Source organism: Dryas octopetala, chromosome 1 (genome assembly GCF_963921425.1).
Source record: "Dryas octopetala chromosome 1, drDryOcto1.1, whole genome shotgun sequence".
NCBI classification, from domain to species: Eukaryota; Viridiplantae; Streptophyta; class Magnoliopsida; order Rosales; family Rosaceae; genus Dryas; species Dryas octopetala.
Window position 1 is genome coordinate 32,030,088 of NC_141366.1, and position 12,663 is coordinate 32,042,750.

General features: G+C 40.1%; 2 protein-coding genes across 3 annotated transcripts; one reads left to right on the forward strand and one right to left on the reverse strand.

Annotated features, from left to right (window-relative positions):
- The first annotated feature begins 718 nt into the window (after window positions 1-718).
- On the forward strand, window positions 719-1,965 carry LOC147299821 (uncharacterized). The gene has a single exon (XM_086229375.1). The coding sequence runs from the start codon at window positions 877-879 to the stop codon at window positions 1,699-1,701; it is 825 nt and encodes a 274-aa protein (XP_086085501.1). The 5' UTR covers window positions 719-876; the 3' UTR covers window positions 1,702-1,965.
- Window positions 1,966-3,284: 1,319 nt separating this feature from the next.
- LOC147299822 (putative protein FAR1-RELATED SEQUENCE 10) lies at window positions 3,285-7,078 on the reverse strand. 2 transcript variants are annotated; one of them, XR_015123742.1, is made up of 5 exons: window positions 6,981-7,078; window positions 5,636-6,735; window positions 5,105-5,548; window positions 4,110-5,021; window positions 3,285-3,594 (listed from the first exon to the last, which is right to left on the reverse strand). XR_015123742.1 is itself a non-coding variant. In XM_086252794.1 (4 exons), exons 2-4 carry the CDS (start codon window positions 6,647-6,649, stop codon window positions 4,410-4,412), a joined length of 2,070 nt encoding a protein of 689 aa, XP_086108920.1. In that variant the 5' UTR covers window positions 6,650-6,735; window positions 6,981-7,078; the 3' UTR covers window positions 4,048-4,409. The 2 variants fall into 2 exon arrangements, 1 of the variants encoding a protein (XP_086108920.1); XM_086252794.1 differs by lacking the exon at window positions 3,285-3,594 and having other exon boundaries at window positions 4,048-5,021.
- Between the last annotated feature and the right edge of the window lie 5,585 nt (window positions 7,079-12,663).

Here is a 12,663-nt window from a genome sequence, read left to right on the forward strand (position 1 = left end):
AAACAGCACCTTCAATATATTCACTCTTTTAAGTTTGATGCTTTCAGAAGGATCTCTAAGCAACTGATGTAGAACAAATGGTAGAACGGTTCATGCAACAACTCGACTGTCAGAAAGCCCAGAAAAGAAACAAACTTCAGCCCGGCCCAGTGTCAGAAATGGACTCATGATATACCGATTCAAAGGAAACGACGAGACAAATTTGAGGGCCTATTTTGGCCAAATTCCTTCTTTTAGGGCTTCAAATAAGCAATTTAGTGTTTTTAAATAAGTTTCCTAAATTGCACTTTATTTCTATTTTTATTTCCGTTTTGAATTTTAAACGTCTAGGGTTCTGAACGTATTTAAACAATCTTTTTGGCTATTTGTAACATTCATTATTATTATTTTCAATCAGAAAACCTTGAGATTTCTCTCATTTCTCTGGTAGATTCCAGATTCTTTCTTAGGGTTAACGCTGGTTTTTCTTAATCTCTTTTGATTGCGTGTTACGCTGCGTCAAGAGGGCCCTTTGAATATTGGAGTACTGCTCCTGCCTCCAATAATTGGAAAATTGCTTGAAAAGCTAGCACCAATTCATTCTCACTCCTTATACAACAAATCACAGAGGCCATTTTTGTAAATTCACTCAGAGCCCCATAAAGCTGTGGCAAGTTTTAGGGCTACTATAAATACTAAATAAAGAGGGACTTCATAATTAATGTTCCCTCAACAAGACGCCAGCTCTTGAAGAACACCTACGAAACACACAAATTAAAACAAGGACACCCCTATAAGGCCTCCATTAATCCCTTAATCCTTATAACCTTCTTCAGTCTTCATTCACAATAAGAACTCCCCCTTTTGCTTTTATATTTGAAAGAATTAATAACATATATGGAGCAAGATTTTGAGGATCAGAAGGTGCATGCTGTTGATGAGATTAAATTCATCAACAAGCACCAGTTGCTGATGAAGAGGATTTTGAAGTTTGTAGTCTCAGTCTTTTTGTTCTCTTTGTTTCTTTGCTATTTATCATCATTCGGTTTTTGTTTATTTAATCCCTATTCCTTGAATCAGTTCAATGTTTATTTCTCCACATGCCTTTTGTCAGTCTTCAGCCACACCCTAGAGAGGAAGTATATGTTTCTCATTTGTAATGGAATCCTTGCTTTTCTTGCTAAAAGTTCCATTTCTTGCAGCTCTACTAGTACTACTTCTGTTAATTATGAATCCGATGATGAGTCTCAGCTGTACTCTGATGTAATTGGTGCCAAATCTTCAGTCAATTCTAACTTGTCTGAGATAAAAGCAGCACCTGTTGATGATCAGGAAGTTCCTGCTGAAAGAATTGGGTCTCTGGAGGACGATGATGTCGCTTATGTTGCTGATCATCATCAAGGTGAATTAGAACAACAAACTACAGAAGAAGAAGAAGAAGATGGACAACAAGAAGAAGAGCAAAATCGGTCTTTATATACTGAAAAAGAAGAAATAAGTACTCAAGCTTTGATCGCCGAAGATGAAGAAGAAGGAAGTGAATCGCGTTTGATGAAGCAGCAAGAAGAAGATACAGACACAGCAGCAGCAGCAGCAAATGATGAAGACTACTTAATGAGTAGTGGTAGTACGGATGAATTGAACAAGAAATTCGAAGAATTTATAAGAAAAATGAAGGAGGAAATCAGGAGTGAAGCTCAACGCCAACCGATTGCGGTCTAATATATTAATGTAAAATTTTGAGTAACACAAAAGGCCTGCACCTTCATTTTTCTCTGCATGGTTCATCAGTTTGTTAAAGAACTACTTATCATGTTTTTCCTTGTACGTAAGTAGTACATATTCATACAAGTAGACTTAAACATGTGCATGCATCCCTTTTTATGTCGTTTCTCTGGCCACCTCATCAATTAAGTAGGAAGAATGCAATTGCTAGTCATGAGTCTCATAGCTAGTGATTTGTACTCTTCAAAACTTTCTCCTTCATTACGAGTCTCATATTTATTTTCCTGATTTTTGTGTCATTTGATACTTTCATTTAATTATCTTTATTGTATAAAACCGAAATGCTAAATCCTAAATACCAAAGATACCAACGCCAAAACATAAAATGACATTGAACTAACATGCTATGCAAGATGACCCGAGGTTTGTGGAATATGCTAGAAGAAACGACAAGACTACGTAGAAAAATCGCACAAGGTTTTAGGTAATAATAATATACGAGTTTTATACAATACATGATTCAATAATCACTAGCAAGATTTTAATGGGTGCTATTGTGCATATGGAAAAATTATATAATAGGATACGAAAGTGTACACTGAATGCCAGGCATTTGCTTTAACATATGAAAATCCTCCGAGGCCTGGGAAGTGAAATTACCCTTTTAGTTGATGCGACTTTGATTATTACAGCATAGCCACGTACAAATATGTGAATCCAATATTGGATCTGATAAAAGAAGAAAGTACCCACATACCTGCTCCTATAGTTGTATGTTGATTTTCCTCAACTTTCATAAGCTTTTTAAGCATCTAATTTATCCTTTAATATCAGCCGGACCTACATGTATTTATTATTAGATAACTAAACAGACACCAGATGCTCATACGTGCTTCCATACGTTTTGAAGATAAGAAAATGATTGTGTTTGACTGATGTTATCAATTTACAAAATTATAAGCCATATACATCCTACCCCAAAAAAATGTTTGTTCGGCAGTGTAGGCTCAGAATCGAAACCGTTTATTTTTTAGATCACCTATTAAAGATCATCTTTGCAAAAAATTAACTTAATTGAAAATCGTTTATTTATGTAACTGTTATTGAATAAATAAAATAAATAAACAGTTTGTATTTAAAGAGTGGTTTCTTAAAAATAAAAAATAAAAAAATGAACATTTCCGATCCTAAGCCTGCCGAATAAGCCTTTTAGGGGGTGAGGTAACCTGCAGGTACCCCTTGGGGGTGACCCATATATTTTCCAAATTATAACACATGTAAAATTATTAGGCCATAACTAAACCCTATACCCTTAATCTAAATGATTGTATATTTGTTTTAATTTGTGTAAACTAAAAAACCCATGTTAATATGTCATGTGGTGTTTTATCACACAAATTTTTCTATGCCTACATAAGAGAGTAGGCAACTTAATCAAGAGGTACATGATCATGTCTGCATGTATGTACGCTCTAAAAAGTATCACTAATAGTAATAGGAAAATGCAAAATTAGATATTCATTTGACAGCAAACAGATGAATCCAATAGATAACTAGATAAGTATCTTTTCATGGCAAAATTGGTTTTGGCTTTTTGTCATCTACTAGTTTGTACCGTGTGAAAACCGACCATTCGATACGGTTCTCACACCTTTGTGGCTACAAATATGCAGCTTTTCCTTTTCATTCTTAATTTTCAACATTATCATAACTACGAATATTGTCTCTTCCCAATAGGCAATAGCAAAGGGACCCTTTTCTGAATGATGATCAAATTGGTTGCATCCTGTCAAATTAATTTAATTATTACCTGCCGTCCAACTGCTATGGAGAAGAGAGATCTAGAAGGACTCCAGACTCATCAAGACCAACGCAACTAGTTCTTTATGTCTGCAAATGACGACAAGATGACAAGATGAGATTGTAAGGTGCCAAATAATTGTCAATAATTCTAGCCAGTATTAGAATAGTTCAACCAAGCCTGGCCTTCACACACACATAGATGTAGGTCCAATACAGTAATAGTTGAGTTGCACACGTTGGTTCTGCACCTCTTACTCTTAGAATGATGATATTAACACAATTGCAAAACCTTAATCTTGAAAAATTTAATAACCAACTTCCAAAGTATAAAAGGATATATAATAAAAACTGGAGCTGCGGTCGTAATTTCGCAACAATTTCCCCCCATATTTAGCTTTGTTTTACAACTACACAAATTGGTGGGGATGATGGCACACTTAAATCCAATTTATATCAGTTAAAAACACTAATTAAAACTGGTAAATGCTATAGGAAGCTACCCCACAGTTTTCCGGAAAGAAAGGGCAAGAACATAAAAAGGAAGAAATTGTAATTTGCTTCATTATTCAAATTTTACCAATGAAATATACAATGCACCTCACCTTAGGTAAGTTCCTTTCTCCACATCCTTTGCTGCGTTCTGTTATTATACATCAGGAAGTTACAATGACAATTTGCAAGTTTGCAACCAAACAGTGATGGTCTTCCAACAGTATTTGTGATTAGCCCTTCTCAAAGTGTTAAACTTTTCTGCTAAATATGAGAGTATGAATGCAAAGTCATATTATCTTCCTATACCCTTTTGACCATACCTTCCTTAACTCGTCTATTCTCTCAATCTCACAAAGTATGTTGTAGTTGCATTTGCTACCAATACCATACACAGCACCAACCACTTCAAATTAACCAGTAGGGGAAAATGTCAGATCCATAGCAACTCCTTCACATTCTGGCAGATTTCTAACCTCATTAAGAATCCTTGTGAGATGTGTTGTCAATTCCCTGCGAACATAATCAGAACGCTCCTTTGTAATTGAAGATTCTGCAAACAGGGTTTCAGTAAGGCATTGATAACCTTGAAACCACTCATCATCACTATTTCGAGTAATGTGGTCATCATAAAAGTCAAGAGAGCTTTCTCTCCGCCATCTATTTATAAAGTACTTTTCAGGAAGCTGAAAGTAGTTCTTCACTACAAATATACGCAGAGAATGTCTACATAATAATCCTGAAGATTCAAATTCTTTACAGGAACAGTGAATCTGTTCATCTTCTTGTATCCATATAACAAGACGTTCACCATCAATCTTCTTGAAGTGACGAACAAGATATGAACTGTTCGTCATTTCAGATACTGCATACTGCATGGCAAGCACAAGTTCATGCTGCAATGCATTGAAGGCAAAAGGCGTCAGAATACTCCTTGCATGCTCTTCAATAGGAACACATGTTTTAATATGCATATACTGCATCTCTCGACGTGCCTGATGTTGAAAATTGGCAGAAATACCAACCTGCAAGTGTTCAAGCATAAGAAACGATAACAATTGAAGAAATACGGGCATATATCAAATGTGAAAGGTTTTAACCAATATACCTGCTCGAAAAAGCTACGCAAACATGTTTGTGCACTGAAAACTCCTTTCAAGAATGCTTCTATGGACTCTGAATATGTTGTTGTTCCCATTCGAGCAAGAAAGTAACCCCTCATATAGGATAGAGCCCAAGATGCCCGGAATGAATAAAGTAAAGCAATATGTTTATCTGTAGTAAGCCCAAACAATGAAATCATTTGATTCCATTGAAGCTCAAAATCCTCTGTACTCTCCACCCGATATAACACATCAAACTCAGATTTAAATTCTGCATAGCGAGACCCAAGTGAACCAGAGAACCAGCTGGATACCTTAGGAAGAATATTCCATATAGAAATGACATGCTTAGAGCCCGGTAATTCGCTTCTTATTGCATCTCTAAGGCCAGGATCAAGATCAGTTAGAATTGTTTGAGGGCATCTTCCTCTCATGAAACGAACAAAAGTCTGTATACAAAAAGACAAATCATTATAAGGGAACATATATGAAGACAACTAATCTGAAAACAGTATAGTGGATATTAGATGGAAAACCTGTAAAGCCCACGAGAAAGAACGAGGTGTTTCATCTTGCAATAGCACACAACCAAAGAAAATGGTTCTTCCATGGTTGTCAATGCCAAGCCACGCTCCAAAAAGCATGCCATACGTGATTGATTGATATGTAGTGTCAAAATAAACAGCATCGCCAAACATAGTGTATGCATGGACTGAATCACCATACGACCATGCAATGTGTTCAACCTTATCATTCTCATCAACTGTAAAATCATACACAAAGTTTTCATCCGCCTCTTTTGTCACCTTGCATGCCTCAAGAAGTTCCAGTGTATCATTTTCTCTTTTTTCAGTTAGCAAAGCATCATTTTCTTGAACAACCTTCTTCCGATTTTGGACAAAATTTCTGACATCCCTCTCTAAAAAGGGTAATTGTCCACCATGAATCCCCTTTTCCAACTCCTTCACTATTCGATGTATGGGAAACCCAGCTTTAGAAAGTAATAATATCCGCTCTTGATCAGCCTCTTGAATTTTACGATATGCAGGAAGGAGGCGTACTTGGTCATCTTCCAAAAGTTCATGGTTATGGACATTACTGAACTGCACAACAAACCATTGAGAAACCCCATCAACAACCTCCTTTGACAAATACATTTTTGCATCGCATCCACACCGAACTGACTTCCTATCCCTATGGTGTTCCCCTGTAGGCTTCTTCTTCACGGGTGCAAACCCAGAACGATAACAAACAAAGTCACGTTTATAAACACCCAATTGTGGGCTAAGCCGGGACCGCTCTTTCCTAATTGAGAAGCCATTTTTTCTAGCGAAATTGCCATAATACTCAAATGCATCATCATCACTCTTAAACACCATTCCAACATAGGGGGCAACCATGGCTTCCGAGGTTGCACTATCATTCTTTACCAACTGGGATGCTATGGATGTCTCTTCAGTGTCTCCCTCATATGTAACATAACATTTCCAATCCCCACATGGGCATTGTTGCCGCCGAATCCATATGTTTTTCGATGGTATCGAAGTCATTAATTACACTTTGATTCAACTATAAAACTCGACCTTAAGCTACTCTAATGTTTGAGTGACCCAGAAAGCCAGCTGGCAGTATAACCCTTCAATCGAACCAACAAATAAACAAAAATTAAGAAAAGAAATAACTGGTTTCTTCCTGTTAAGCGATAAATTAGAACAATATGCGAAAAATGGTCGTAGAGCAAATGGGTTTCACAAAGCTGAAAGGTGTTTAAGAGATTGGTGAAATAAAATCAGACACAGAAACTAAAAAGAAAATATCTTTGAAAAAATATCGTGACTAGAAGGAATAAGAGAGCTAGTAAGGGGATGAAAAATCACGTACCAGTGAGAATGAAAGAAACTGTGCTTAAACCCTTCTTTCTTCTGCTTCCTCCACAGCTGAGTGTCCCTATGTTTCTTCTTTTCCCTCTACCGTAAAAATTTCACAAATAATGGCAGTAGAATAATGGTCAGGCAAGAGTATCTTTTGGGCCTTGGACTAATAGACCCTACTCTGGGCCGGCGGCATTGGGCTTTTACTCTAGCTGATGTTTTCTTTATTTTTTATTTCTTTGGTTTCCCAAATTCTCACCTATTGCTTTCCTTTTTCTTTTTTTTTTTAGTGTTTCGCAGGCCGGTTCAATTTCCTTCTCTCTTAGACTAATACTTTTTAATTTCTGACTGAGATCCAAAAATATTGTCCAGATATTTTTAATTTAAAAAATGTCTAATATTATCCTAAAATTAATAATATTTAAATCTTAATATTATCCTTGTATTATCATAATATTATCTTAGTTTTATATTATCTTAATATTATAATATTATCATACTATAATATCCTGTTATTATCATATTATCCTAAAATTAATTGTGGGATTTAAATTATATAAATCTAATAAAATTACATTAGCCCACAAAATAGAAAATAATTAAACAAGAAAAAAAAATCTTTATAGGTACATTTCAATTGTACCAATCGATCAATGATTTATCGGCATTTATGTTATATGATACAACTTTTCTAAATATATATGATACAACTTTAGAAATATTGTTAACAATATATTTATTCTTATAATAGGGAAATTGTTAAAATTGTTGTTCGATTAGAGTTGGAAAGAAAAATATATGACTGTTTGAATGATGAGAACATAATATCTATTGCGGATAAAACAAGATCTTAACTATCATCGTTATATGTGATAATAACAGTCCAAGTTATAGGCAATAATGAAAATCATTGGTATCAAGAATACAGAAGGAGGATGTTGATGCTCAAAAATGGTAGAGCACTCAACGTCGAGTCAAACCAGAAGACCCGCTGACCTCCCACTGAGAGGATGACACGTCGAAGTGGGGTAGGATCGGGTAGCTGTGTTTGACTAGTGAGTAGAGATAGAAAACATAATATTCAAAGCACCCTACGCAAACACACAAAAGTGAGCGGGAAGGGCACCGATGTGGTACCAGCCGAACCTCTTCCGACGCTCAAGTCAGTGTCAGGAGAATATTTGAGCATAGTGAGTGAGTGAATAGTATAATAATGATTGAATTGTCCTTTTCTGACAAGAAAGTACTCTTTTTATAGTACTTTTGGAAGGGTGTTCACCAATCCAATGATGACATGTGTCCCCTGTGACAACTTGCATTGTGGGAGTGTCACGTGTCACCCGTTTTGGGGATCCCAATGAGTTAACATGGGTCGGAGCCTAGAAGGCTTGAGCTTGGGAGGCCGGAGCCTAGGAGGTCAAAGTTTAGGAGGCCGGAGCCTAGGAGACCGGAGCTTAAGAGGCCGAGGCCTAGGAACCCAGGAACCTAGGAAGGGCTTAGTCTTTAGGCCTAGGAGCCCAAGAGCCTTGAAAGGGCTTATTCTTTGAGCCTAGGAGCCTAGGAAAGGCTTAGCCTTTGGGCCTTGTAAGACCTTGCTTAGGCCCAAACGACATGATGCTAAGTTTTATGTGACTTGTCGTTATGCTAAGAAGAGAAGTAGTATGAACAAAGGTCCCCCAAGTTTCCAAGCCAAAGGTACTTTTTGGTTGGGAACTTTGTACACAAAGAAGTCCGAGCAGAACGACAAGTGACCACATACTTGTTCCTGCTTAGGGTACTGTCCAAGAGTCCCCCAAGTTCCTTAGCAAAAAAAGCTGTACCGTAGGAAAACTTGGGGGTGAGGCATAAAGGAAAATTTTATTTATTTTGTAATTCTGATCACTTCGTACTTAGAGCCGTAGACACTTGGCGATATCTCAGTGAATCCCACCCAATTGAATGGTGGGATGTTGTCTTTGTAATTTAAAATTTGAATGTAAATTGTAGAGCCCAACCCACTGTTCATTTGTTTTGTGTGACTGTTGGAAGCGAGAAACTTTAACAGATTGAGAGCATGGGAGACTGAGAGGGTCGGAATCTTGACAGCCGGTAGGATCTAGTTGAAAGGAGCGGCAGCTCGAAAGTGTGTGCCTTAGCGGGTCAGAGCTGAAGTGTGGGTCTCAGATCGGAGGCTCGAAAGTGGTGGGTGTGGAAGCTAAGGCTCGGAAGCCGTGGGCTTGGGCTTGGGAGGTTTTGTTCGAGACTGAAATTGGCTTTGAAGTATGTGCCTAGGCTCGGAATTGAGTGGATCGGAGCTCAAGGCGGCTGAAGGAAGGCTGGGCTAGGCTCGGGTGGGTCGGAATCAAGGTGGAAGCGTCGTCCAGGCTCGGGTCGGAAGTGTTTTTAAGGCACGGGGGCATTGGGTGGTGAGCTCGGAAGAGCTAGGCTGCTCGGGTGAAGCGGCTCGGGTTTGGAGGCTGTGGAGCGGCTCAGAAGTTCACAGGTGGAAGCGTTTGCCTAGGCTCGGGTGGGTCGGAATCTTACCTGTGGATCGAAACCGTGATCGGGAGCTAGGCTTAGTGGGTCGAAAGTTCTTGGGCAGACGGCTCGGGTAGGTGGCTTGGAATGTTGTGCTTAGGCTCGGGTGGCTTGGAAGCAACTGGTGTCGGTATGAGCGGCTGAGGCTCGAAAGTTGGGCCTAGGCTTGGGTACCATTTTTGAATTAATCCATGCACACCAGGTAAGCTATTTCTAAGTTGTTTCGAGTTACTTGTTTTGGATGGTTGTGTGCCTTGGAATTTTGAAGTAGGGAAAATTGAGCTTTGTCCGACCCCGTGCACATTTGATTTCTAAGTTGGTATTTGTAAAAAATGGGGGTAGGGGCAGGTGGGTAGGAGCCTACCCGAGCATAGGTTATGCCTTCATTTTTGGACCTATGAAATTTATTGGGTGATATTTGGTTGTTTTGCCAGGTACAGAGCAGTGAGAGCAAGTGGTGAGTCGGAACCCTTCCGAGCTGTTAAAGCCGTGGAGTACAGGTAAGATTTTGGTTTCTCTCCCTTGACAACTTGTGAATATTGGCATGAATGCATGGTTGGTGGCTAAGCATGAGAAAGTTGACAGTATGAATTGTTGTGAAATTGGGGGAGGGAGCACTTATGAGGGGTGTGAAATCAGTAGTGACGTGAGTTTGATTTGTCCATGGTGTTGTCTTGGTATTCCGAGCACTTCCCATCTTGATTTGTGGTTTGTCTTGGATGGATAGGTGCGTTGGGGTCGGACATTCCATGGCTTCCTTAGACGATTCGTTAAGAGAGAACAACTCCATAAATGAGGGTGGGTCCGACCAGGTATCCACAAGTGATGGGACTTCGATGAGACTAAGTGTGCCCCGACCCCGGATGGGATGTGGAAATATGGGGGTAGACAAAGTGTTCAAAACCGTTCAAGAGAGCTTGTCCATGGTAATGGAAAGTGAGGGAAAAGACACTGGTAGTAAGGATAGTGATGATGGAGAAACACCCACAAGTGGTGGTGATGTGGGTGGGTATAGGGTGCCAAGGACATATTGGTCCATGGATGGGTTGTGTGATAACAGGATGAAAGAGGAAGAGCTTGAGAAATTGAGGGTGGAGTTTCAAATTCCAGATTATATCCACCTAAGCCTCCCGGGGGGGGATGATGTATTAAGCGACCCGCCGGAGGGGCATATTTTGTGTTTTGTCAAGAGTTTTCACCATGATTTTAGACTTCCTCTCCATTCATACTTCCAATATTTCCTAAGAAAGTTAGGAGTTGCACCTGCTCAATTAACGCCCAACAGTTGGAGGACACTAATTGGGTTGTATATATTGTTTTGAGATGTGGGGTATGACGCCCCGAGCATGGCTCAATTCACAAACTTGTTTGAGATGAAGTCAAGTCCCAACCTGCAATAGTGGGTGTATTGCTCGCCATTGCCAAACGGGCAGTTCACCGATGGCACGACTCACCAAATACGTGTGGGCCACCCAGCTGCTCACAAGGATTGGAAGAAAAAATTGTTTTTCGCGAGTGGAGCCTGGGAATTTGGCCGAAGTTAGAGGGTGACCATGAATAGAATGCCGAAGAATTTCCAAATAATAGGTTGTCCGGTCGAGCCTAGGCATTGGTCTTTTTGCACTTTGATTATGAGATGATGTTATGTTTGTACCAATAGTAGTCTTTGTTATTTGTCTTGTAGGAGAGACTTCCATTGTCGAAAGATAGTCGATCCGTCCGAAAGTTGAGCGCCGTATACCTCCTGTCTTCTGAGAACTTGGCCAAGTATGGCTTTGGAACCCCAGGTTAATCTTTGCATTTCCCCTCTCGATTTGTTTGGTGATGAGAAAAATTACTTGTTTTCATTGGTTATGTGTTGGTCTTACAGTAGACCGGTTGGTCCTATCCCTCCTGCCTAGAAAAGGTTAACGATGGGGGCGATGTTGGCCGGTGATGGCTCGTCCCAAGGGAACATAAGTAGAGGCACGCCGGTGCTTGGAGGTATGAGGCATGGTGGGTCGTCTGGCATCCTTACTCTGAAGGCTACTTCTCCTGGGAAGAAGAGGAAGACTGGAGCAGATGCAGCCGAGCATGGGAAAGAGGGCAAGAGGGTAGCTAATGTGCCCGATCTGGCTCCAAAAGAGGATCGCTTGATGTAGCAGGTGGTGACTGACTTTGGAGGGTCCCTGAAGAAGAGAAGGGACGACCGGGTGATCAAAGACGATGTGGAGCCTCTAGCTATTTTGCAGCGGGCCTTTTCCGAGTAGTCCCAGTGGTGTAGCAGGCGGTGACTGACTATGGAGGACACGCTGACTTCCCATTGAGAGGATGACACGTCAAAGTTGGGTAGGATCGGGTAGCTGGGTCTGACTAGTGAGTAGAGCTAGAAAACGTAATGTTCGAAGCACCCTACGCAAACACACAAAAGTGAGCGGGAAGGGCACCGATGTGGTACTGGCCGAACCTCTTCCGATGCTCAAGTCAGTGTCAGGAGAATATTTGAGCAGAGTGAGTAAGTGAATAGTATAATAATGATTGAATTGTCCTTTTCAGACAAGAAAGTACCCATTTTATAGTACTTTTGGAAGGGTGTTAACCAATCAAATGATGACACATATCCCATGTGACAACTTTCATTGTGGGAGTGCCACGTGTCACCCATTTTGGGATCTGAATCAGTTAACATGGGTCGGAGCCTAGGAGGCTGGAGCTTGAGAGGTCAGAGCTTAGGAGCTAGGTTGGAGCCTAGGAGGCTGGGACCTAGGAACCTAGGAGCCTAGGAAGGGCTTAGTCTTTGGGCCTAAGAGGTCGGAGCCTAGGAGCCGAGGAGCCTAAGAAGGGCTTAATCTTTGGGCCTAAGAGGTCGGAGCCTAGGAGCCGAGGAGCCTAAGAAGGGCTTAATCTTTGGGCCTAAGAGGTCGGAGCCTAGAAGCCCAGGAGCCTATGAAGAGCTTAGTCTTTGAGCCTTGCTTAGGCCCAAACGACATGATGCTAAGTCTTATATGACTTGTCGTTATGCTAAGGGGAGAAATAGTACGAACAGAGGATAATTCAAAATTGGAGTTGTCACCTTTCATTACATAATTTATTATAATATTCGTAAGTTAGAATGCCTCGTCAAGGTTTCCTCTTTCACTCAAAAAGAATATAAAGAGTACGTATAAGTGTGATGCATTAGGTTTCCTTGAATACAC

What these genes read in the sequence shown, in the direction of transcription:
- LOC147299821 (XM_086229375.1), top strand. Translation starts at nt 877, where the DNA reads ATGGAGCAAGATTTTGAGGATCAGAAGGTGCATGCTGTTGATGAGATT.
- LOC147299822 (XM_086252794.1), bottom strand. Translation starts at nt 6,649, where the DNA reads ATGACTTCGATACCATCGAAAAACATATGGATTCGGCGGCAACAATGC. An exon ending in CTTTCTCGTGGGCTTTACAG is followed by an intron (nt 5,549 to 5,635) that starts GTTTTCCATCTA and finishes TTTTGTATACAG; the next exon opens with ACTTTTGTTCGTTTCATGAG. An exon ending in TGCGTAGCTTTTTCGAGCAG is followed by an intron (nt 5,022 to 5,104) that starts GTATATTGGTTA and finishes GAACACTTGCAG; the next exon opens with GTTGGTATTTCTGCCAATTT.